This window comes from Augochlora pura, chromosome 3 (assembly GCF_028453695.1).
Source record: "Augochlora pura isolate Apur16 chromosome 3, APUR_v2.2.1, whole genome shotgun sequence".
In the NCBI taxonomy this organism is placed as follows: domain Eukaryota; kingdom Metazoa; phylum Arthropoda; class Insecta; order Hymenoptera; family Halictidae; genus Augochlora; species Augochlora pura.
This window is the reverse complement of record NC_135774.1, coordinates 31,957,516-31,984,037: the sequence shown is the minus strand read 5'-3', so window position 1 is coordinate 31,984,037 and position 26,522 is coordinate 31,957,516. Positions and strand designations below refer to the sequence as shown.

Below are 26,522 nucleotides of genomic sequence, written 5' to 3'. Positions count from 1 at the left end.
ATACTGGTAACTAGTTGGCATTTCTAAAAGGTAAACGAGTCCAATGAATTACATTCGAATCCATAACCGTTCGTTCGTTTAAGGTCACACGTTGCTCGAACAAGTTAAAGCAGCGTAAAAAGTATTCTAATTGAAAAATATAATTTTGAAAAATTTTGCAATTTTATTTTACGAGTTGTTGTTGTTATTGTTATTGTTATTATTATTATTATTATTATATAGTTATTCCAATCAGTATACGACTAGGGTAGTACACCGTCATTTAAAATCACGAAAACAAAACATTGATAGCTAATGTCGTATCTTTGACGCTGTCGCGTCGTTTAGAAAATTCTAACGATGGATTGCGCAAAGTAAGTCGCCAATTCGGTAGTAATCACGCGAATCTTAAACATTGTATTCCTCGGTAGACTCGGATGTCCGGGAATCTCGAGCAGGACGCGGATCGCTGGAAGTTTCGGAAGAGAGTGAGTTACAATTGAACCGTACAGCTCGATATCGCAGTTCCGAAAAGTTAATCAAGCTTCGCATTACCTCTTTCGGTGTAAACATTCGTAGTCGACGAATCGTGCGCGAAATGTCTGTATAGTATCATTCGATAAGCGTGTCGTTAAACGCCCGATGACGACCTTCGCACGCGCCATAGTAATCCACCGAATCATTCTATTAACGAGCATTACCCGATAACGATACTCCGTTTTATTCCCTCGAAGTTAGACTCGCGCGACCTCTATGGGAATATCGGATATCTTTTCTATTAGTTTCCCGATTACGGGGGATGAAAACATCGCCGTCGAGAGGTGAACGAACCCTCCTTCGCCCGCACCTATTTCGCTAGATACGTATGCTTTGGAAACGGTAAAACACGATACGTTTCTTCACCGATGGCTAACACCACCCATCGATAGATAATGTTCAATTATCGCGTTCTACTAAGGAAATCTAAATAATCGTTTCCTACAATCCCAAACGAAATTATTAAATCATTTTACCGACAGCTACGGCAGCCAACTAGGAGATCTATCAAGCAGTTCTCAGTTGTTTCGCTAATGATGTCTCGGGTGTTTCAATTTTAGGCGAATCGTCCATTCCGAAGCAATTGTATGTTAAAAAAGAGGAAAGCGTTCGCAGCGGGTGGTAGTTTCAACTCCAGGTATCAGAATTCGACGCTTTCTATCGGCTGTATGATTCCAAAATGATATTCTTCGCACATCCAGATAAGTAGAATTTTGTCTGCTGGTCAGTGAATTGCGAATCCGTAACAAGCCAAAAGACGCTCATCAATTAAGACGTCTCGTGTCGTCTCGTCTGGTCTCGTCTCGTTAACGCGAAACTGCTTGGCTCAATTGAACTTGACGGTGCTGGAAACAGAGAGATAGATGGATGGAAACACCGGTGATTTATTTATGGAGCCGAATCGTAACGTTCACTTTTCATAGCGGGCCGTTTTATTGCACAATTACACGGCTTTTTCCTTGAGATCGAAATCGCTTTCTGCCCCAAAAACGTCGGCCTTAAGGCCGATTTCTACCAGCACGGTGTTTCGTTAAACTGGCAGCGGTACGTATTCTTTGGTTGGTTCGTGCGCGCCTCAGTCAGGTTTGCGATCTGCTCGCGATCGGAAGGATCGATTTATATGTACGTACATATACCGAACCACGGGGTATCTGTATTGTTTCGTCTCCGTGCGCGACACAGTGTGCTGCATCGCTTCCCCGAAATCGGGTCCTGTAGTTTCCATTCAATTATGAACTAAAGTTTCTCAGGAGTTTTCTCGTTCGACTACACTTATTTCGCTCGCAATGGGTAGCCCGCAGTCAAAGGATATCTGTAACAAACAACGAACTCGCAAGTTGTAAGTGGCGAACTTCTAAATTAGTAACGCGGTGCACCTTCTTCAGGCTTTGTTCGAACTTTGCTTCGGTGAACTAAGCATGGACATTGGTCGACGCACGTTCGATTTCTCGCATCGATGTTCGAGCATTTCCGACTATGGAACCGACTTTGAAACGAATCGAACCTACAGATTCTATTACCTGCAAATATTCTTATCTCACCGCAGATGATTTCACGAAATCCTTTCCAATTCGGCTTCATCTTGTAAACAAAAATGGACATCTTGAAAAAGGAGGAGGGTACCTTCTCGTGCCCAAATTGTTCATTCTCGTTTAGAAGCCGAGGAACGATTGGAAAAAAATTTACTGTACAACGTTGTTCCTTTCCTTTTCTCCGAGTCGTTTTCGTCTCCGACACTTTCGACGAAACAAAGATACCGCGAACTGTTGCACTTTGCTTAACTCGGTGATTACCGAATTCATTTCGCGCACCTCGGGCTCTCGAGTAAACAACGCGCAAAACCATTTAAAGGAATAATCGTATTCTCGTTGCTTCTTATTTTGTAAACCGTCGACTTTGCGCAATCGTAGCATTCGCTGCTTGCTGCATTTCACGGAACGTTTGCGTTGTGTCGTAACAGATAGATCAGTTAATAGGGGAAACTTTAATATTCCCATTTTCTAGTGTCTGCAAATTGGACAGTGCAATTTATTTGCGATCGAGTAAAACGATAGTTTCGTTGATAACTGAGAATTATGCAACATTTCTCGATGAAACGAAAAACTACAATTCCATTCGAATACTCGATATTTGAGTAGGAAACGTTATAAAATTTTGGGACCGTCAGAAGTCGCACTCTTTCATATGTCCCTTATCGTTTCATTGTCGCAATCTACTATACCGAAGAGAATTCCAATGCGCCGAAACGAGGTATACCTATAGTTGATTCGCGCCAAATAAAATGCGCGTAGCGCGTCAAATTTGAAATTATAAACGCGTACCCTCTCCATACCGTGCACCGAAATCAAATATCGAACGCGTATACTTTACGATCTCATTTTGCGACAGTCGCGCGTATACGTGCGAACAAAATACTGAGAAACGCGCAATGACTCGTATTATCTAACCTCCGTGAAATAGCTTCCGTTTCCTGTTGGTTGTGCGCGAACAGGAAGCAGAAATAAAGAATCGTTTGTTAAGAAAGCGTTTCGCGTTCACCTTGAACCGCGAAAATGTTCGCGTTCTCTTTCGTTTCGGGCCGGTGTCAGCAGTTATCGGTTAGCAGGCGGCAGACAGCATTCGACGCATTTGCCAGCTCGGTGGAAATTTCGCGACGCCGCCGTGTTTATTTCCAGCAATGATCATACGATGATAACAGGTTACTGACCTGTGATCTGTGTACCATCGTACGACACGCGCGAAGAGAAAAAGTTTAAAGTTTTGCTCGGTGGACGGTGAAATCGTTAAAAAGTCTCACGATTACATTATCGTAGTTTTTTCTACATCGAACGTGTATCATGAAATTTAATAAGGGACGCTCGGCGTTAATATTAATATCGTTCGAGCGCTATGTAAATCCGTAAACGTATGTTGCACAACGACTGCTGATAACGTCGACATCGTTGCAAGATACTTTCTTTCTTCGAAAGAAAACTAAAGAACGTAGAAGGTAGTAGTGTCTCAGGTATAGCGTACATCGACCGTTTTATAGCTCCAACGTTGGTATCCCTTCTACATATATTATTTCGTACCATAATTCATAGTAGGTGGTTTCGAATTCTTCCGAGAACGAGTATCGACGCAGCGACAACGTCTTTTAGGACTCTTCTGGTCCGAAAAGTGTCAAATTGTCTGGTGGTGCGAGTTCGTTCGATGTTGCACGCCTGATACCACGTGAACGCGTATCTAGTGACTTATCGGCATGACGTAACCGTAACAGAGTAATCTCGCGTTGTTAAACTCGGTTTGGAACGATGGTGGCAACAGTTTATCGAGCGATGTCGTATCGGCCGAGCGACGTTACTCGACAAAATCGCGATCATGTCCTCGAGACGTTTCCTGAAGCGGTTCGGCCATCAATCCGTTTCGGCTTTCCGTCGCTCGAGTCAGTTTCGTTCTGCTAGGGAAGACCTTGAACCTCGCACCTTGTTGTGCGACCAACTGCGCCCCAGGTAAACCGGCGAATTACCTGCAGCGAGCGATTTAATTAAACACGAAGCAATACGTCGGCAATTCTTTCGGAATAATAATATCTACGTAACCGAAGGAACACGCGAATCGTATATAACCGCGCGGTCACGGCCTCGAGTCAGCCAACTTGGTCGACTTCGATCGCGGTAAGACTTCCAAACAGATTATCGTCGTCAAAATACAAGCGGTGAAAACATGTTTTATCTCGGTCGGTAAAGCTTCCGTTAATCTGCAGCAGACGGGCTGTCTGCTGTTTGTTTCTTCGAACTTGCGATACGATACGAACAATCTCTTTCGAATTAATTAACCCCCTCCCTCGGCTCCACGGTACGAACAAAGTAGCCTAGAGAAATTCTACTAGCCGACGCGAAACGTCTTTTCGAACAACCGAACGGCGGCAAAAGTATCGTTTATCGTATATTCTTTAGATAGAAATAAAGGTTCGCGTTCCAAGTCGCTCAAACTCGAACTATAACTCCGTTCTTCGGAAATTTGTAAGATGGGGCTCGTTCTCTCCGATCGATATCGTTTCAGGCAAAATCAATGTTGCAGCGTCGGCGACCGGCTCTACAAAATTCTCACTATCGGCCACGCGTGTACGTGCACGGATGCTTTATTCATTCATGATCGGATGAAATATGTATTAGTCGTCCGATGTGTTGCGACGAGTTGCGACGGGTAGCGACGGGCGACGGCGCGCGACTGCGCGCTCGCGCTTGCACTTGCACCGTAATCGCAGCCAGCCAGCCAGCCAGTAGCGTAACAAACGCGGTTCGCGCCATCGTCTCCGACAGCGATAAAAAATTGTTTTCAGGCAAACGAAGATAAGGCCGATTGTTTCGCGCTGGTAATCGCAACGTACGATTCGGCAGAGCGCGCAAACATCCCCGCGCGACGAGTCATCGATCGGTCGCCCCACCGACGGAGGCATCCGTTATGTAAAATATTAATTGTCCTATCGGTTTATCAATTCGCGAGCCGCCTCCGCGAGCCGAGTTGCCATTCGAATCTCGCCGAATAAAGGAAAGACAAAGTTCGCTGTTGCTTCATGCGTTTGATAGGCGACGACGACGACGACGACGCAACACCCCGCGCCCCTAACCTCACCTTCGGCCGACAGTCACGACGCGGACACCGCCACGTTCCGTTCTGCCGTACCGACATTTTTCCCCGTCAGGCTTAAACGGTGCCCGTCGTTTGCAGGATCTTCGTCAGTAGTCAGTCAGTCTGCAACGGGAAATCTTCGAGCATGTCGAGTCTCGAGAGGGATCAGCTTGGCAGCCGAGGAAACGGCGACGCCTTGTGCGCCGGCATGATACGCGGCATGGATCATCTCAAGAACCCTCAATTGAACAAGGTACGCCCAGCTTTACTCGCCTTTCGTCTTTCAGTGGCACGCCGGTCGCGGCCGCAGTTTTGACAGTTCGTCGTCTAACAATGTCGTGTTTCGTGCTCGGTTATCGTCCTCTTCGTCTCTGCTTCTGTCGGATTCTTTCTCGTTCGTAGATTCGCAGCGACGTTTCGAACCAAATGAAATTATTTTCAATAATAAACGATGACAGCTCGAGTCGTCGCGGAAATTATGACGGATCGATTGTCCGCTGTCACGTCGTTGGCAACTTGGCCGGCGAAACGTAGACTTTCCCATGGAAATCGATGGAAATTCTCCACCGTCCGGTGCGCGTTTTGCAGCGCGAGATTCGTATTTAAATGAATCGCGTTTCGCACAACTAAGTGACGCTTCCACTATAAGACACGCGACGTCTATTATTTTCAACGATTATCCAATAAATAATATATGCAGTATAGCGTTTGAATTTTTTTTCTAAGATCCACGAAATCGCGTACAATTGTGTACGAATTATTCCGAGCGAATCGAACTCGATGGGAACATAGTAGATCGTGCGCGATAATTGTGGCTCGTTCGATCGGTCACGTAGTCACCGGGATTCCGGGAAATTCACTTTCTCGGGGACAGGAGTTTAACGAATGGAATCAGCCGCAACGCGCGTCACGGCCAAACGTGACGAAATAAGTGGATACGGAGTAGCTCGAGTACCGCTACGCTCGCCTCGCTTCTGGCTAGCACACGCTAGCTAGCCACGTACAATCGATGGTTCAAGTTTAAGGAAAAAGGAGCGCGCGGTAACGCGGTATTTTCTCCAAATGTTCTGCGCGTATTCCTAGAGAATCGCAATTGTCAAACGCACAACTACATACCTATGCGGTGTAAACGCGTCGTTCGGCCACCCTCGTACAGCGAGTACCGGACTAAATTATCGCGATCGACTTTCGGCAGATCGCGTAACTTTATTCGATTTTATATGCAGGTGCTACTTTTGCGTCAGTGATATGTATAATCGGTGACGCGTTCAACGAAATTAATAGTTATTCGAGGCACATTATGCGTCCTACTTATCTAGCATCCGTCGAATCTGAAATGAATTTCTTCAAACTAAGTTTTCTACTCTCCGTATAATATAGAGTAGCGCAATTTTTGCAGCTCTTTTGTTCCGCGACGCGACGCGACGCGACGGGACGCGACACGTGGTTCATTATAATTTGCAGTCAGACCTCGGACCTGATTTTCTCGATGACTCCGCAAACCGTCTACCGAATGCTCCACGTGGAACCACTCGATATCGATTGCGAAATCACTGTGGAATTTGACGAGCAACGCGTACGGTGGCACGCGCCGCGTTTCCTCGAAGCGCACGCTTCCTAATTGCCAGCATAAACTGTCTCATTGTTCGTCGATCGCGATTTGTTCAACCGAGCAACACTTATGTGTTCTCTCGTATCGTCGCGTCGTGCTCGTATCTTCTCGTTGCGAATATCGCTGGATGCTTTATCGGTACTCGATACTCGGTACTCGAACGCGAGCTCTAGGATTGGATAGTTTCATCTCAGCGACTTATCTGCACCACTGACCGGGCGAAAGACGCATCCTGTCACAATCGCGTGACCAAACAAATAGATCCGAATACGTGATCGTGGTACGAACCAATTCCCTCGACCTCGTAAATCCGACCACTGCACTACAATGTATAGTCGCGTCACAATGTGAGCTAATCGCGTTACGCGCATCCGCCTGTGCAATTCTCGACGAAAATAAATAGTATCGTAATGTTTGCTATTGGAAGGCGGCAGCTCGCGACGCGCTGCTTGCCGTAGGACCGGCAACATGTAGATTTTGCGTTTAGAAATACGAATATAAATGTTCGAAGAAATTGTAAAGCGATGGGCTCGAAGAGAGAGAGAGAGAGTCGTTGCGTCGAGGTTCCAAAACTTTTACTTTTTATAGTTTCAGTTTTCTAAATGGGTGTGGAAGATGGATTTGTTTCCAAAGAAATATGTATTGAGAATTAAATTAAGATTCGTCGATGTACGAAAAGCTGGCGACCGCGATTGTTGGGCGAAGCGGCGACGCGTACGCGGCAGGGAACCTTGCCGATTCTTGCAGGAGGTCGTTTCAGTGTCTTACTTTGCGCCGAAGAACTCCCGGGGTTGCGTATTGATCCGCGTTGGTAGACGAAGGGTCGCGATCGCTGGGACTCGAGGTCCCTGGCAACCGTTTCCACGACCGATTGTTTGACATGGGACCCGGGACGGGACGGGACCGGAGCTCGAACGTTGAAAGGAACCATCGATGATGGACACGGATTGGTGGGACCTTGTGCCGGACTTGCACAGAACGACACGCGTTCCGGAACCGTTGCTCGCTCTGGATGGAAGGGTATTCCTTTGCTCTCTTTTCTTCTCGGCCGCGCTGCACCCCGACCGCGACGCACATGCACCTTTTTCTTTCGATGGCGGAGTAGCCTTCGAACCCGTCGCAGCACCTTCTCACGTTCGGTTCGGCTTTGGTAGTACATATTTCTTTTAAAACGGATACGTGTTTACTTTCGACATAGATGAATGTCGAACGTAGGGGGATGCGCGGAAAGGCCTTCGATAAACGATGGTATCATTATTCAAGGAGAGGAAGAATATTCTTGCTTCTGGCCCAGTTGTTGCAGCAACGAGACAACAAGAGTCCGCAGTGTAATTTCAAGATTGAAAGTTTGCGCGAATTACGTTTGGAAAGTTCGATGGTTGAGATCTATTTGGCAGAGGGAGTGCCAAACAACGGAGAGTTTGGAGAGGGGGCAGTGAGCTACGAAAGGTTAGAGACCCATGGAGTCGGAGAATGGTTGGGGTAGGGATCAACTGGTTTTGTCTGAAAAATTCGATCGCTATCGTTTCGAGTTTCAATAGAAAACTTAATTGTTCTAAAATTTCAATGCACGTTTGGCCGGATAACAGGATACGCATAATACGAATAATTCCAACGTGCCCCCGAGGCGTGGAAGTTTTCGAGAACAAAAGCGATCGAAAGATAATTCGGTTGTTACGATAACGCGTGCATGGCAATTCAATTCGATCCGAGTGTCACCGCGACGATAAACTTCGAGAGGAAAGTGGATACGTCGTTATGTCACAGCGTCGCTGGCAGAGATTCCAGCGTCGGCAATCGACTCTGTTATTTTTTCCGTTTTCCGTTTTCCGTTCCTCGACCGCAACAACGCGCTATCTCCTCTGCGATACGCGAATCGATCCTGCATCGCACGATTTTTGCTGCGGTATCTTGCGATGGCATTGACAACTCGGTCTCGAAAACTTTTCCAACCGTGTGTCGCTTAATTTCTCATAGGACGTCGAAGAAGCGTTCGGATTTACGAAAATATAATTTGGCCCAAGAGACGCGATTCTTCGTTTATGCCTGCTGCGTCGAACGAATGCGAATCGCTGGTGTCGGCGATGGGTCCATCCAATTCGTTAGCATCGTCATCGTCGTCGACGACCCCAGACTGAGTCCCCAGTGACACGCTGTCGGTGGAAAAGTACTACTTTCGACGGGTGCTTTGACCTTTTCAACTGGTCCCCGTCGCTCACAAAAGAGTACATTGGCCAGTGGAGTATCTCGCAAGAAGCGGTGTTGCTTCTTTCGTCGGACATACATACTCGGAATCGTTGAAAACGTCATCTTGTAAGAAAATCGGAAAGAGTTCAATTCCATTCTAATTATTAGTTGTAATCATCTACCGTCGGCCACTTTGCACGTGACAAACTAATTTGTTTCCACGTTGCTGCTACAAGCGGTTCCACATTTGTCGTAAGCGGCTTTCCAAACACGTCCGTTTACCTTTGCAAATTCTCCAGCGAATAGTTGTAAATGCAACGTTAATAACATCATCATAGTACGAAGGTCGAAGCAATGTGGGTTCACATGCTGGAAATATACGATGCTCAAAGATTTTCTGCAACGTTCGCGTAAAGGTTGACGCGCAAATGCTGTGCTGTACCGTGCCTCGCATTTTTTCTATTTGTTTTTGTTTCTTACAAAGTCTTCGACAGACGAGATAAGATAATCGCGAGTCATCGAACTCGTTGCAAATGTTTGAAATCTGTGTTTTCGAGAAAAAGCCAAATAATAATAATCCGAATGACGCGAAAAAGTGCGCCTGGCCGGCGCGAAAGGTCATCGCATTCACCGCGATAGGAAACGATGCAGACGACGACGAGGACGTTATCGATGGTGTCGGACGGCTCGATTAACCGATGAACTCCGTTTTCGCACGATCTACATATGTATTTACATAATTCTTTCGGCGCGTCCGTCTAACGCGGTTCAAAAATGATTCGTCAACGATCGATCTGCGACCTCGGCTTATAATATAGTCGATGGATCGTATGTATATTCTTCGCCCGACGAACGAGTCACATTTGTCATCGCGTGCGTTGTTCCGAATCGTTCGATAAATTATTTTCTATCTTCGTAAAAAATGGCGGCGCGAACAGTGTTACCGTTCGATCGCGAACGTGCTTTTTGCTACCGCCGCTTATCGCAATGACAAATTCGTTGGTTTCGATGACGGAAAATCGATAGAAGCCATTACATAATCTATGTTCGACAACGCGGACGGTATATGAGTAACTTCTATTTTTTAAAATGACATCGATATCGCCGGTGGCCGTGTGCGAGATAGGCTTTGAGTCGAATTGGCAAGGTAGATGGAAATATATCCGATATTGGTATACCGTCGGGATCTCACGGCCGACCGATGCGGAAGCCGAACGTGGCGGCGATGCTACCTATTATGTTTCAAATACGAACGATACGGTCGAATGTTGCACTTATATTTTGACGGGCTGCTGTAACGCTCGTTTCACCCGAACTTGACGGAAAAATGGAGTTTCGATCGTGGCTAAAAATACGCGAACGGCGAAGGCGATAAGGCGAAAAGTTGTTATCAAAATGTACAATGAATACGAGAAGAATTGTGCAAAGACAGCTCGTTCGTCGTAAACCAGAAGATAGCTCGGAATAATGGAGTGTTTTGAATCTGCTATCTGCCGACTATAATCTGCAGGCCCGCTATGCGTTAGTTATCGTCGGCGAATGTGATTTATGGGATGTATTGAAGTGCCCTCGCCGATTCAAGTGCTCGGAGCACGTCGGCACGATTCGCAATCGGCAAATGGGTCTCTGACTAAATTGAACGCGGATCGCGTGGGTATGTGTGCTGATACAACTCCGCCCGGGGGCACTCGTCGTTAATCCCCGCGAACAGCAGCGCAGTTCTTTGTCCTTCATACTTATTACACTCCCGTTTCCCCGTGGATTCGCCGAGATCGTTAAACATTGGATAATCTAAGAGAAAAATTCGGTTAATTCCATGCCGATCAAACACCGTGCATCCGAGATAACATTGTTTCATGTTGGACAATGTTATAATACATTGGTTGCCATATAATACTTGCATTTCGCATTCGTATTCGCATCCGGAAATCCGAAATCGTTTGAAAAATTCTCAAAGGCGAAATCTGGTGTTCGCGCAATCGTTGAATAAATTCCAACCCAGATGTAACCCGTTCGTGACGTAAACTCGAGTCGAGGAACAGCTGATCGCCGTTCACTCGCCGCTGCTCGCAAGAAATTCCTCGTTGACCCGTTTGCTCGTCGGGCAACGTGATGTCGGTCAAGGTCATAGTATCGGGATATCCTAAAAACCTTATACGCTCATCGGTTTCGTAATCGTTCGAATGATGACTTTGCATATCGTACATGCGCGTACAGGTGTATGGGTGGGTAAAACCTCGGAATAACCGAGAGTGAAATTATAGAAATTATAATCGGACTTGTTACTTGCGCATGTTGGAACAATTAGAAGAAAATAAACGGTGTCGTGAACGAAATTACGAGTCGTTGTTTTCCGAAACGAGGAAAAATTCTCGATTGTTTCAGGGGATGGCATTTACCATCGAGGAGAGGCAAACTCTGGGTATACACGGTCTCTTGCCAGCCGTCGTGAAAACTCAGGACGAACAATTGGAGTTGTGCCGTCTGAACCTCGATCGTTATCCCGACGATCTTTCCAAGTACATCTATCTGATAGGTCTACTCGTAAGTAACATCCGTGAGCGCGCTTTACAATTGTCACATTGGAACGCAAACGTTAACGAGAAAAACATTCTACAGGATAGAAACGAGAAACTGTTCTACCGTTTGCTAGGAGACGATGTAGCCAAAATGATGCCTCTGGTATACACTCCCACGGTGGGCCTAGCTTGTCAAAAGTTTGGTTTGATCTACCGCAGACCCCGCGGTTTGTTCATCAGCATCCACGACAAGGGACACGTGTACGACGTTTTGAAGAATTGGCCCGAACACGATGTGCGCGCTATCGTTGTTACGGACGGAGAACGAATACTTGGTTTGGGTGATTTGGGGGCGTATGGCATGGGGATCCCCATTGGCAAACTGTCCCTCTACACTGCGTTGGCTGGCATCAAGCCTAATCAGTGTCTTCCCATCACTTTGGATGTCGGAACGAATACTCAGGTGAGTCACGTTTCCTTCACGCGTCAAGGTTAATTCACCGTCGTCGGATAGACTCGTAATCAATCAGCTTCGATTACGTTGTATAAACGCGGTTGCGGCTACGGAATCGTTTGATCCACCGCATAGATTGTTGTTGTTCTATCGGCGGTAGTCGGCCGAGATTCTATCGTAACTAAACATTTCGAAGAGAACGTTATTTCAAATTGGTATATCCTGTCTTTCAGCTATTGTTGGACGACCCGCTCTACATTGGTCACAGACATAAACGTGTCACTGGTCAGGAGTACAACGACTTCCTGGACGAGTTCATGAGCGCAGTGGTCAAACGATATGGCCAAAATACTTTGATTCAATTCGAGGATTTTGGCAATGCCAATGCGTTCAGATTACTGTCCAAGTACCGTGATCACTACTGCACTTTCAACGACGACATCCAAGGAACTGCTTCCGTCGCTGTCGCCGGTTTGTTGGCGTCCCTTCGCGTCACAGGCACCAAACTGTCGGAGAACACGATCGTTTTCCAGGGTGCCGGGGAGGTATACCGTCTTTAGAGATTTCTCCTTGTACAAACAATATATCACGAAATGCTATTAGGCCGAGTTGACTTTTAGAATCGAAAAGCGTTCAATTAATATTTCTTACGTGTTCAAATTAATAGTTGTAACGTCGTTAGACAGTGTAGTATCGACAGTACCCAAAATGTAAGAATACTAGTAACTAATACTAATGGTGACTGTTCAACAGGCATCGTTAGGCATCGCGTGGCTGTGCGCGATGGCGATGATGGACGAAGGCGTCACCGAAGAGCAAGCCAAGAGCAAGATATGGATGGTAGACTCGAAAGGATTGATCGTGAAGAACCGTCCGAGTGGTGGGCTAACCGAACATAAGATGCACTTTGCGCGTAGCGATGCGCCAATCGACACGTTGTTGGAAGTGGTGAAGACAGCTAAACCTACGGTTCTCATTGGCGCTGCTGCAGTGGGCGGTGCTTTCACGACCGAAATCCTGGAAGAAATGGGAAAGAACAACGACAGACCAGTCATTTTCGCCCTTAGCAATCCGACCAGCAAAGCAGAATGTACCGCCGAAGAAGCGTACGTTGCTACGAAGGTAAACACGCGTGTCTTCCAAGTTTCGCCGATCGAGGCTATCCGAACCGAAGAGCCCGCGTTTCCGATTGTCCGATATAAACTTGCAAACTTTCAGGGAAAATGCATATTTGCCAGTGGATCGCCTTTCCCTCCAGTGACCTACGAGGGCAAGACTTTCAACCCCGGCCAAGGGAACAACAGCTACATCTTTCCCGGAGTTGCGTTGGGAGTTATCTGCGTTGGTATGCGCACAATTCCCGAACAAGTGTTCCTAGTGTCTGCTAGAAAGTTGGCCGACATTGTCTCGCAAGAAGATTTGGACTCTGGAAACTTGTATCCACCGTTGCAGGACATTCAAAAGTGTTCGTTGACGATAGCTGTGGAGGTTGCGAAATACGCCTACGAGAACAGTAAGAGAATTTTATGAATTTTTCTTCGGTTACGCGTAAAATGATTCCGAACGTTTTCATTGCGTGTATTTCCATTTGCAGAGCTTGCGTCGGTTCATCCCGAGCCCAAAGACCTGGAGGAATTCATCAAGGCGCAACTGTACAACACGTGTTACAAACCGTCTGTACCCCCGGTATACGCTTGGCCACAACAGTAATTGTCAGGGTTACGGTTTTAATTATGAGAACGATATGCCGATAATTATAAGTCTTTGGACTGTTACGTATCGCTTCCGGTAAAATCCAAATATGTTGAATACTCGCATGTCGCGTGACATGTGTTCCACACAACATTTTCTTTTTCCATTCGGCATTACTTTGCGAAAGATAACCTGTTGAGCAGGATCGTGTGTAGCCGACCAACGAGTTCCGTGCGCGTGTGTATGAGAGGATATATGTTGCGTGAGTGTTGCATACTAAAACTAGTATCAGTGTTTTCGTGCGAATCGTCGATCGCGTTAAATTATTATTGGGATGAAGCTTGGATCAACTGGTTGAAATAATAAAAAAAAGTTCGTATAATTATTTGAAAGAAGTGTGTTTTTATTGCTACTCGAGACAGCAGTTTCTTTTCCGGTGCTTATGACATAATTTCCATCTTTATGCGAGCAGCGGGATTATCCTTTGAACTTCGGTCACGTCGTGTGTACAAGAATTAAACAGCAATACAGGCGAGCATGAGCGCTGAAGCCTCGTTATTCATCTCAAGATTCCATACGATTTTCTTATTGTTCATCACACCTCGATTGAACAAAAAAGAAGCACAGGTTCTTTACTCTTCGTACAAAAACGCCGTACTTTTCCAGAAGAAAAAAAATAGATCAGATATGCGGTACACGCATATAAATTAATCGTAGACATCCGGCAAAAGTAATGAAAATCGTTCCACCTTCCTTTCAATTTTCGCAAGACTGGATTGAAACCATAAAGCACACATGATTGTCCGCAACAACACGGGACAATTTAACAAAATATTCACAAATGGGCCGAACAAGAAAGACGCGCGACTTCTCCGCGTCGTTTCGACGCGGGGAAAGAATAAAACATATCTCGAACGGTATTTTCGAAAATGCTTGTCTTGCCGTTTTCCGAAACCGTTGCAACATTTATCCGTTTTCCTGATCTCCTTCAACTATGATGAATTGGCATTCCTTAAAAGACTTCGTTCTCAAACACCTGCGCACTCCCACACAGACACACACACACGCACACACCCACATAACACAATCTCTCTGTTCCTCTCCCGTCGTTATTTTAATTATCTCAACACATACGCGTATATTTACTTGGCTTACCACTAATCTGATTCTTACTACTAAACACGTCGTGGTCATCAATCTATAACAAACAAGAGTATAAACTGTGACCTTTCTTTACGCCAAACTTTGTTGCATCGTAACATCGTAATAAAATTAAAGAATAAAATGTACAGAAGGAGCGTTTTCTTTAGAAAAATGTTTACACAATCGGATTGGGACTCTGTTACGCTACACTGAGCAGACACACTGGTCGATTCGCGCCAGTCACAGGGATCTCGTCAGTAATTTAGCTATCTACCCTCATTCGGTTGCCTGCCAACGGAAACGAGAACGATGATGCATCAACGATCGATCCGTTGTACAAACGTATTCTCAATCGAGTCCGAGTTCCACAGCACCATTTTCACTACTGCTTTTTTTTTTATTTCACGTTGCGTCGATTGAACAAATTTCTTCTGGATATTTACGATTGACAATCGGATTGTCGGAACCCGTTATCCAAAAAGAATTTCCTCTCGCGTGCACAAAGATTTCGCACGGTTTTTCTCAATTTCTCGATTGCCAAACGATTATCGTGCGAGTCACGACCGACGTCATCGAATCACATTCTCGGGAGATAAATACAGTTTCGTCAGACTCGACAATGATTCCAGAACAGTGACGTAAAGCAGTAGCAGTGTTGTCGACAATGGAGTGTCTGTCCAGTGGGGAAGTCGGTCCCTTTCCTAGCTTCATCGGGAGAGAGAGTGCGATCGTTCGTGTGGTTGCTGGGAGTCCCCAGCTGCTCGGGGGTCCGGTAATCTCTGGTGTGCTGGTAGAGCATCGAAGAACGGATGCGCCAGAGCGTCCTTCAGGACTATCCTCTGGGATGGCTCGTACTCTAGCATCTTCTGGATGAGATTGAACAGCTGCCGGTGTTCCTCGTCATCCGACGGCATGCAACGCTACGGATAAGGAAAGATTGTAAGGAAAGTTACATTTACGCCCCAGTCAAAGCGAATAGCAATCGCATACTCGTCGATACGCAAGCGCTATCTTTTTTGACTGCGAACGCGCGACGACGACGACGAGGCCGCGTCGTTGATTACTCACGAGCAAAGGCTTGCAATTGTCACGGACGTATCTACCGGCGGAACTTTTCTCCTCCCAATCCAATTTACCGTGGTAGAAATACTTGGTCTTAGTCTTGCGGGCCATGCGATGTGGAATCGGGCCAAGTATACGCTCCATCATTGCTAAGTGCTCGCGGTTGTCGTGTGTTTGGAATAAAGTAATACCCAGGTGCAGTTCGAAAAGGATGCAGCCGATCGACCAAACGTCGCAAGGCTGGGACCAACCTAATTCTACAGAAATAAAAGTACCGAGTTTAGCGTGCGCCATCCTCCTCCTCCTCCTCCGCCCCTGGCTCTGGCGCGATGATTTCATCGTACCGGTTCTCTCGCCTTACCTAAAATTACTTCGGGCGCTCTGTAATGTCTCGTACTGACGATCGTGCTGTGGTGTTCTTGGTCGAACGTGGCGCTACCGAAATCGATCAGCCTGATGTCTGTCCGTTTCACGCGTCTGATAATCTTTCGCTTCAAAATAGAAATAACTTGATATGAGCACTTTTGTCGATAAGCGAACAAATAATGCCACGAAGTTGCATCGTGTTTTCGATGCGACAGGAAGTCGTCGGCATATTTTGAGATCTCAAGGAGATCTCGCGTTTTCTCTCCGTGATTCACAAACTATTCCGCAGAATTGCACGACTCGTTTTAATTTTCTATAGCTATTTCGATGCATATCGTCGACCTTGAGATCTCAAAAACGAGATGGAAAATCATTTTCTGTCCTATTTAAAAGTACCAATATCTTTCTCTCTCTCTCTCTCACCCTTTTGCTCTGGTGTATAATGTCATAATCGGAGTCTACGAATAGTATGTTCTCCGGTTTCAAGTCGGTGTGCGTCAGCTTGTTATCGTGGAGGAATTTGACGGCGTAGCAAAGCTGGTAACCGATGTGCCTGACGTGCTCCAATGGATAGGGCTGATAACTGTTGTCTCTCTGCAACGAAGGTTTCACCGTTAGTATCGGTGACACTCGATCCAGTCGGTGCACAATATACATACCAAGAAATCAAATACACTAAGTCCAAGCATCTCGAAGGCTATGCACATGTGCCCGTGATACTTGAACCAGTCGAGCATCTTTACACATAGACTGAAAGTAGCAAAACATTGAGTACGACGTGCCAAAGCATGTAAACGGTGTTTCTGGGGAAAAGTATTCCGATCGGCGTCGTTGCGCTGCAACGGCAGCTATTTATTTACGGTAACGTCGAGAATAGCCCGCCTTCCTACCAACTAATACAGCGAGTCGTACCGCGATGCGACACGCGGAGCTACGCTCGACCCTCATTCACTCGTTGGCATCGTAAAATACTGGCATGTAAACGAACGACGCGTTTCGCGACTTGTTTCATCGTTGCGTCCTTCTTTAAATACAATCACGGAAAGTTGGTTCAAGGAAACGTTCGGCGACCGGTTGACCGGCAACTCGAGCGTTGTCGCGTCCGGAATACTTTTCACCAGCGCGTCAAGGACCATCCCTGAAGAGATACTAACTGCTGGTTGTCCTGATCCTTGTTCGAAATTATCTCTAAGGCGTTTATTTCGAGCTTCGCGGCTTCCCTATACTTGTCTACGTTCTTGATAATTTTCAGAGCCATCACGTGATCCCTGAAAACGTCATTGTACTTTAATTAGACGACTATGGGTGGTGTGTCAGGTCCAGGACGGGTCCGAAGCGATTCCTCGTCGCAGCAGCGCGAGCCGCGACGCTAGAATCGTTCGGTCGGTTTCAATAAACAGCAAACGGTATCGGGGTTGGAAAAACGAAGCGTCTCGCGGGCAAGCGAGCAGAGTTTCGCGAAGCTCTCGGCCGCTCCTCGGGAGGATGAGACGACCGCGGCCCGTGTAAAACAAAGTGCAAGGCCATCCTATTATTGCGACTACTTGCGCGTCATTTTGTGACAGTGCGGCCACAGCTATTTCTGAGCGCGTGCTGTGACTCGAGAGTCGCGCCACGCACCTTTCGGATGAACCGCTCGCTCCTCGTCGGTCTCGGAGGGAGCGTGGACGGTATAGGCAGGCAGAAAGGAAAGAAGGAAGGAAGGAAGGAAGGGAGGAAGGGAGAAAGGGTTGTCGGGGATGGACAGAGCGAGCATAGACGCAGAAACCCGAAGGTGTAGGTTACCTACGTAGTAGTTACGTGAGCTGCCACTTACATTTGCAAGTCCTTAACCTTGACAACTTTTCCAAAAGTACCCTCTCCTAGGGTGGCCAGTACTTTATCTGCAATGTAAAAAGATAGATGAGCGGCCGGCAGAAAGAAGACCTAGCGTCCACGGAAGGGTGTCGACGACCGCGTTGCTCCGCCGGGGGATTCGAGGACGACGACGACGCCTAGCGCGCATCGTCCTCGATACCGCCGAGAATAATAATATCCTTCGACAACGACGTCGATGGCGAACCTCGGGTATTCGGTCGATTCGAAAGACCCGACGATCGCTCGTCTCCGGGGGACTGGCCAGCCGGTCGGGAGCAACGCGAACGCGCTTCCGGCGCGGACGTTCGGCCGATTCATACGGTACACCGTAACGTCGTGAACGGATGTATGATAAAGTGAAAAAAAACGGTATCATAGAGCTTGATATCGATCGAAACTGCTGTTCTCCTAAAGGCCGAGGTACCCTAACCGTAAAACGGCAGCTGAGGACAGGACATTGACTGTCGGTCCGGTTCTACCCGATGCATCGTGATTTAGAAGTTACGCGTCGTCGTCGTCGTCTTTTTCAACGAAACGAGAATCGGTCGGACAACGAAATCTCTAAATTCCGAAGAAACTGTTCATCGGGACAATGAGAGTGAATGTCGGATGTCCTCGCGCGCCTATTTAAAGAGACAGGAAGAACACGTCATCCCGAAGAAGACGTCTCGAGGAGATAGCGCAAGCGTAGTTTCTCTTTATCTCTCTTGATCTCCTTCCTTCGTTTCCCTATCTCTCCGTGGTCCTACTTCGCCCTCGGCGATCTCGCGGCGACAGGCTTTTCCTCGAGTACAGATACGACACGGGTCCGATTCGATTTCGCTAAATACTCGAACCGACGTGGTTTTTTATTCGGGAGCAGCCGCCTGTTTCGGGCTCGAGAGAAACGCGAGAGAGGGCCATTATCGATTTCAAGTGTCTGGATTGTGTTTCGAGATTTTTTGAAACCGTGTATACCGCCGAATCTGAACGCGAGGCGATCACATTCCTTCCAGTTCTATCTTTGAGAATAGACATCCGAGTTAACACATTCGCGTCGGTTGAACGAGTCCCCTGTGAGAGACTGCGGAAGAAAGTTACAAATTTAAACAGCGCAATCAATGAAATCTCTGTTGAAACGCGTCTCTGGAGCGAAGGGAAATTCGTCCGTTCGGTTTCCTTTTAAATTCCAAAGAAAGCGATCGGCGCCGAGTGCGTTAAAATTTTATTCGAACGTAACGCGCGCGCGTTTCGTTGCTTGCGAGAAAAGCGAATAGAATTTGAATGGCCTGCATGGAGTCTCTCGGGCCGAAGGAAACGCTCTCTTCTACGGCGTAAGCTTTCGTTCGAACAGGGCGCAGCAGTGTGTAATCGTTCGCATGATTAAGCGCCCATGAATCAAGCGGAAAGAAAACACGAGCCGTAGCAGAGGAAAACAGAGTTGTATAAAAGAAGACGCGTTTCAACGAAGGGGAGCAAGAATTCCTAATGCCTGCGTCCATTCGGGGCACTGTATCGCTCGAATGTTGATAGAAATTGTTTTCTTTGGTCACTGCGTAGCCTAATTTCTTCGTACCGTTACCATCGAACAAACTAGAAACAAATTATTCGCGTCGAACTGATTAAAAAAATTTACCGAGTCTAGGATCTCAGAAATTTTGCTTGCCAGTTGATGCGTGACCCATATTTCTACACTAGAAAATTGGAAACGAAACAAAACTGGGCAGAGAACTCGACAAAATGATAACAAAGATGGAGAAAGAGCAAGAAATATAGATAGAGAGAGAGAGAGTGAGAGAGCTAGAGAGACAGACAGAACCGGAGGGAAGGAGATCGAGAGACAAAGAGAGACTATGGGCAGATACCGTAGGTAACCGTCCGATCGATCGACCGATCAATCGATCTGAGGCTTGCTTAAATCTACTACAATGAGTGTATTCACGTATTCACGAACATCTATTTGCCAGGATGTCGCCGGATTGGTAAACAAGGTGGCCGTCTTCGTCGTCCTCGACGGAGGGCGGTCGTGGGCTCTACGTATGGGCCGGCGGAATCGGTATCAGCGGCGCGTGCCAAGACAGAGAACCCAATCGGTGTAGACGGCACCGTTTGGTGTCCGGATCATAGCATCCGTGTTTCGGTATCGTGATGGAGAACCGAACCAGAGGCAGTAGGAAACGGTCCCGGAACCGGCGTGGTGTCGTCGTCGATTCATCGCCAGGTAGTGTAGGGCCAGAGGTCGTGCGAGCGGGTTCAATGCGAAGATGCGTCCACGCAGGTGAGATCCATCGGCAGACGGTGGTCGTCGTCGTCGTCGTCGTCGCAGTTGCAGATGCAGATGCAGAGTTGTCGCAGACATTGGGGTCCACATCCAGGGCCGTCGCGTCAACCGATTGCCACACACCGTCATCCACCACCACCACCACCACCACCACGAGGGCGGAGACCCGTGTAACACGCGGTAGAGGACGTGTGTAAGCACGGACGAACGTACGAGTGTGTCGGTGGGGAGGAAGTAGGGGGATCAACATCATCGTCATCGGTCATCATCGAGAACCACCCGATCCGAGCGCCCAGTCGACCATAGTGACCAATCCGTGTGCCATATCCAATTCCATTCCATTACAACGGAGATGGTAACCCAACAATCAGAGAGAAAGGGGAGAGGGCAAAATGGTTTGCCAAGTCAGAAAGTTGCGGTTACGAATTTACCATCGGCACAAAGCGAACATTTTTCATTTTTACTTATTTTTTTTTTATTTAACTCTCTAAATTATATATGTATATATTTACCTCTTATATCTGTATGTATACTTTTCGTTTATGCACGAATATTCTCGTTTATCGTATTATAGATTTTTCCTAAGCTCTAGTGCTTTACGTTAAAGTTAGGTTTCGAACCGCCTCGAAGGAGCCGTCCCGAGATTTTCCTTTTCTCGAAAGATCGCTAGCACGTAGACTCGAGTGCGTTCTCAAAGATCGTCGAGAAACGTATCATCAAAACCGCGAAGCGTGTAACGCGTTCCCGACAAGCACGCGTACAAGAGAGGAAACGCGAACGACTCGTCGATGGAAAATGGACAACGAGGAAATATGGTCGTCGGACAGCTTCTTTCGAGTGCTCGTTATATTTGTTATCTAACACGCTCGGAGAGGACTTTATCTATTATTGTTAATTAATCGATCATTGTCAGAAACTTTTGGAGTACTTACGTGGTTGCGCCGGTGGGAGGAGCTCGGCGAGGATCGATCGTCGACGATCGATCTCCGCGAGCCGTCGCCACCGCGACAGTGCCGATCGACGCTTTGAGCCTATCTTATCGATCGTGTCGAACAAAAAACGCGATCTGATCGGACATGTTCTCGATCCTCGCGAAATCTCAACCAATTTGCGTTGCGACGGCAAAGGAAACATGGCAGGGCTGCGATACTCGTTTGGTCGCATCGGTCCAGCTTTCTCTAACAGTGGCTACGAATCTAGACGGCATCGTCGTCGACGAGAACAGGGTGCTGCCCGGAGATCCTCGAGCAGCCACGCTCTTCGACTTTCGATTCCTCGCTTCGAGTCTGGGCGAAGGGATGATGCTTGGGTCCCGGGCAGCATCGAGTGGTCGACGAACGAGAGGCGCGAGGCTCGATAAGATAACTCGTGCGCGAGTCATCATCCCCGGTCCCCGGTGTCCCCAACAACTCTCGCGGCAAGGATACTCGAGGTCTATTAAAACACCGTTTATGGTGTTGCGCGCAACGATCGTAAGGTGCCGATCGGTCCAATTTTCTTTATTCCCCCCAATTTATCGTACGCGATATCAATTTGCATTGCGATCTTATTTAGCTAGCATCGCGGCGACCAATCGGCAACTTGGATCTCTGTGCACAGTTCTGCATCGTTACTGCGTCTTCGTTGCATCCACGAAGGACGAACGACTGTGCAACGCCGGTGGTAGTGGTAGTAGTAGTAATAGTAGTAGTAGTAGTAGTAATAGTTAGGAGGAGGAGGAGGAGGAGACGGATAGTTAAGACACGAGCGAACGCAAACGATGACGCGGTGAGAGGAATGGGCAGGGTCTGGGTTTGGGGCAACAACATCAGCAGCGGTGTCAGCAGCATCAGCAACAACGGGACAATGCCGCCGCGACCCGGCGGCCACAGAAGCCAGCGGGCGGCTCGACAACTTACAATCGCGTGTTGAATCGCGTCCGCGACGCAAACGATACTCGTCGACGCGTTCTTCGCCGCGTCTTTGGCCGTGTCTTTCGTCGCATCTTTTCGCTCGGTTCGATAGCCGCTTTTCCAATACTTGTTGGCGATAATGTCCGTGGTGCTTGGCTTCATTTTGACGGTGCCGCCGGCCGCCAGCTGAGCGTAGGTCTCCTCCATGGCGGCGTACTTGAGGATCAGGCTCTGGATCTCTTTGCGTTTCGCGGCTCGCTCCGAGATCGCTGGATCGTCCTCGTCGATGGCCAGGACCGCGTCGACGCCGGCGTCGTGGGCCACGCTGCCGGTCGGGGTCTTGTCGGGATCGGGATCGGGATCCGGCTCGGCATTCACAGCCTCCTTGTTTCTCGCGTCCCTGCGCTCGGCGGTCGTCGAGGAGTCAACCTTCGTTGGCCGGGCTAATCTGAGCGCCGCGGAGCCAGACTCGAGTTGCTCGCTCTTCCCGTTCCGGTAGGGTCTGACCTTGCGGGTCCAGGTCTCCGCGTGGCCAGACTTGTGCCTGCCGTATCTCCGATAGGACTCCACTCTGTTCAGCAGGGTGGCACGGTCCGTTCGCTGGAAGGCCGGCGTTTTTTCGCGCTTGAATTCTTTCGCGGGGGCGGACTTGACGTACGGGTAGGCTTTCTCGGAAAGCACCACGTTCACGGGACTCTTGACCACGCTGCGAGACACCGAGGGCTCCAAAGTCTTCTCGTCCCTCGCGAAAGGGCTGTCCTCCCTGCGGACGTAGCTGTGGTCCCGCTCGTGGGTGCGCCTATAGTCCAGGTGACTACGGTCGCCGTAACCGTGCCGCTTCTTCCTCGAGTAGGTCGCGTAATCCGCGTCCCCTAAACGGTGTCCGGCGTTGCTTGAGATGGTAACGGACTTGCCGACCATGTTGTCGTTTATGGTGGACGCGCCGCGTACCCTGGTGGTCAGCCGTTGCAACAGGCTCGAGCAGGAATCGCTCAGCATCTGCGTGACGCTGGTGGTTGTCGAGGACCGGGCATAGCGATTCCGCCGGCTCGCCGAGCCCTGACGAGTCGACGACACGTTGTCGCGCGACGCGAAGATGAACATCGAGACGCGGTATCGATCCTCTCGTTACGAAATCTTCCAACTTGCTGGGACAACGTTCGACGGAGTCTTCGGAGCGACCTGGCGCGGCAGCTACATTTGCTGGTGCAATCGCAACCGTTCTCGCTCTCTCTCTCTCCCTCCCTTCCTCTCTCTCTCTCTCTTTCTTTCTCGAGCAGAGAGTGCGAAAAAGCAGTTGGAAACGTCTCGAACGGTCCCACCGAAATAACCGATGGTTTTTCAGCACGCGGCTACCTTTCGATCCCGTTTGTTTTTCGTTCGTTCGCGCGACTGGCCGCTGGAATCGGTAGTCCAAGCGGACGGAGCACCTTGTCCCCCGGGAAGCTCAAGGTCGGCCCGCCAGGTCGTCTGCCGAGAACGCGGTCTCCGACTGCTGACAGATTATCCGGGGTTGTTGCGTATCAGAAGAGATGACCAAGGGAGACAGAGAGAAGAGGGCTGCGAAGCGTGTAAATCCACCGAGTCACGCGGCGTGACAAAGTGTTGCCGCTGGTCGCATAATCACCGCCACGGAGGTGCGAGCATGTCGATCGCGCAAGAGGGACGACGCCACCGGAGGCACTAAACTACGACCACAACGGCGGTCACGGAGACGACGGCCGACGTCGACCGTTCACGAAGCGGCGACGAGAGGAGAAGGCGAAACGTCGGTGCGCCCCGCCAAATACTCTCGTCGCACTAAAAATACCGAGCAGCGGTGGTGAGCAGCGAGGACCGGCGTTCTCCTCTATATCTCTCTCTCTCTTTCTCTCTCTCTCTCTGCGGTGCCGAGAGAGATTCGCGATCAGTAGCGGAGTAGAGGAAGAAGCCAGGAGGCGAGGGGTCGGAGACGGGATCGAGAGAAAAGAGAAGAAGAAAGACCGGACCGAGGGGGCCGGTATTACGTAAATTTGTCCCTCGCTTATTCGGAGAGCGCGGTGAAGTTCGACTCGGTCGGAGGACCCGATGCTTGGCAACGTCGCGTGTTTCCTGGTGCACGGAGAACGGAGAACGGAGAACGGAGAACGAAAACCAAACACCGAACACACCGATCCGGAAGAAAGGAACGCTATTCGACGAGCAAGCTCGCCCGGCCCGCGGAAACGCTTCGCGGACTCGCGCGTCTCCTGTCCGGGGTGTGCGTGAGCCTGCGAGAGCGCTCGGCGTTCGCGCGCCACGCGTTCTCGCTGGTCCCACACACCTTGACACATATAGAAATTACGAAATCGCCAGTTCGCCGGCCATCGGTCGAACGAGAGCAACGAGAGTTCGGTGGTGTGCGTACCCGCGACGAGATTCCGATCCGACGGTGACGGAGGCATATCGCATAATTAGAACGCGCCGATATCTAAACGCGATCGGAGTTTGACGCAGAGCGGCACCGAGGATGTTACACCAGCGTTTCGTGCGCAGCGGACTGACCGGGACTTTGGACGACGATCGTCCATCGACTCCGCGCATGGTCGGCATGATCGTCGAATCCTCGCCGGGCGAAAGATCGTAGATCTTAGGCGACCGGAAGAGATTCGTTTCGAAACGACGTTGTCGACCCACCGATGTCCGAGGACCCCCGTACTATTAATAAAGCTCGGCTGGCCCAAGGTCGCGCTTATTCGCCGATATCGTCCGCACAATACCCACAAATTCGAGAATCGGGTATAAATACCGCGTCGTCTAGAAAATAACGGCGTAGTTTGCGATCCGCTCGCCCACGGGGCACCGCCAAAATTTCCTGGCCGCGCGAGCGGGCTCCGAGGAGGATCGTGTGTCGCTCTCCAACACCGAGGATGCGCGATTGGGATCCGATTCTGACGAAAGAGGACCGATCGCAGGAACCTGGATCGTATTACCGCGCGAGTTCCGATGTAAAATCGTACGCATCGAGGAGACCATCTGGGCTGGATGGTGCAAACACTCGGCGACTTTGAAAGGACTCGAGGTTACCGGCGGCGGCGGCAGCAGCAGCAGCAGCAGCAGCGTCTAGCACACCGTCGTCGCGGCGCTTTTGGAGGAATCGCTAGCTACCGATCGCTTTCCGCCTCGTCGTTATCCTTCGATTAATGCCACGTGTCCGACGTTGGTGCGAGCGTTCAGATTACCTATTACGCTCGACTTCGCTCGAAAGTGTCAATGGGTTAGTCTCGAATTAGTGCCAATTAAGAAGTACCATCTGTAAGCCGGCGGCATTCTGGGCCAACTGCGGCGCACCGTCATAACGACGGCGGTCGCTGGACTCGGAAACGACTATCGAACGAGTAGGTAAGGTCGACGAGGACGTTGCAGAAAGGCATTCGATCGGTGCTCTAGCGGATAGAGAATAGAAGATAGACGTAATCGTAACTAGCACAATGCCGGTGGTCACTGACCGCCTGCACGACTACAGAGTGGTCGTCGTTATAAAATGGTACATTTTTCCAGACCGCCAGAAGACGTTCGTTTCTGAACGCAATCCTGAAACGATAATCAATCGATCGGCGCAATAATGTCCGTCTAAGAAATAACAAGATGTATTCTTTCAGCTTCGATAAAGGAAAAATCTTTCTCTGCAACGCGAAACGCTCGGAACACGCTTCGTTCCGCTTTCGTCGACGCTGAAACGCTTTGGGAAAGGTTAGTTCCCGCTCGATTGGATCCGTTCAACCGTTCGGAGACGCACGGCGATATGTTACGACACGCTGTTCCCTCGAGGGATAGATACCGAGCAGTTTCAGGCCGATTCGTTGGACCTTAGACTTAAAATAGGTCCTAGCTCTAAGCGTGCTTTCGTTAAATCGCGGCTCGACGATGGATTTCGTTGGTAGACTGGTCAAGAGAATGTCATAAAATCCAGCCCGTCCGACCAAAATAACCGATTCCATAGATTCTACATTGAGTTAGATCATCGACGAAGCTTTCCGAAAGAATAATCTTTTACCTACTCTCTTCCTAAAATCCTATTTTTATTATATACTCGTTGTTACCGAATTTCATCGAAGGAAATTATAAAATGGCGAATTTGATACCGATCCTATTTTTGCGACGTATCGCAGCTCCAAAATCAAAGTCCAACGATCGGTTTAAAACTGACCGAAAGATTTTCGAACGGAAACGAAAAACCCAACAGAGGGAAGAGGCGAGATATAGAGAGAGAGAGAGAGAAAGAGAGAGAGAGAGAGGGGGCCTAAAACGAGTGTTCCTGAACGTCAGCGTTCACGCGTGTTTATCGCGTTAACGTACGACTCCGCCAAATATAACCGAGAAGCGTGCG

The 26,522-nt window shown here is 48.7% G+C and overlaps 2 protein-coding genes across 7 annotated transcripts; one reads left to right on the top strand and one right to left on the bottom strand.

The window, feature by feature from the left end:
• The first annotated feature begins 426 nt into the window (after positions 1-426).
• Positions 427-13,989, top strand: Men (NADP-dependent malic enzyme). 6 transcript variants are annotated; one of them, XM_078177375.1, is made up of 8 exons: positions 427-467; positions 5,230-5,383; positions 11,315-11,473; positions 11,549-11,911; positions 12,136-12,447; positions 12,656-13,024; positions 13,121-13,415; positions 13,497-13,989. In XM_078177375.1, the coding sequence occupies exons 2-8, from the start codon at positions 5,276-5,278 to the stop codon at positions 13,610-13,612; spliced, it is 1,722 nt and encodes a 573-aa protein (XP_078033501.1). In that variant the 5' UTR covers positions 427-467; positions 5,230-5,275; the 3' UTR covers positions 13,613-13,989. The 6 variants fall into 6 exon arrangements, with proteins under 6 accessions (XP_078033501.1, XP_078033497.1, XP_078033496.1 ...); XM_078177371.1 differs by lacking the exon at positions 427-467 and adding an exon at positions 1,584-1,638; XM_078177370.1 differs by lacking the exon at positions 427-467 and adding an exon at positions 1,618-1,855.
• Doa (CDC like kinase darkener of apricot) lies at positions 13,972-25,033 on the bottom strand. The gene is made up of 9 exons (XM_078177368.1): positions 22,181-25,033; positions 19,956-20,034; positions 17,982-18,048; positions 17,320-17,433; positions 16,825-16,915; positions 16,589-16,759; positions 16,161-16,290; positions 15,806-16,056; positions 13,972-15,657 (listed from the first exon to the last, which is right to left on the bottom strand). Exons 1-9 carry the CDS (start codon positions 23,276-23,278, stop codon positions 15,445-15,447), a joined length of 2,214 nt encoding a protein of 737 aa, XP_078033494.1. The 5' UTR covers positions 23,279-25,033; the 3' UTR covers positions 13,972-15,444.
• Positions 25,034-26,522: the final 1,489 nt, after the last annotated feature.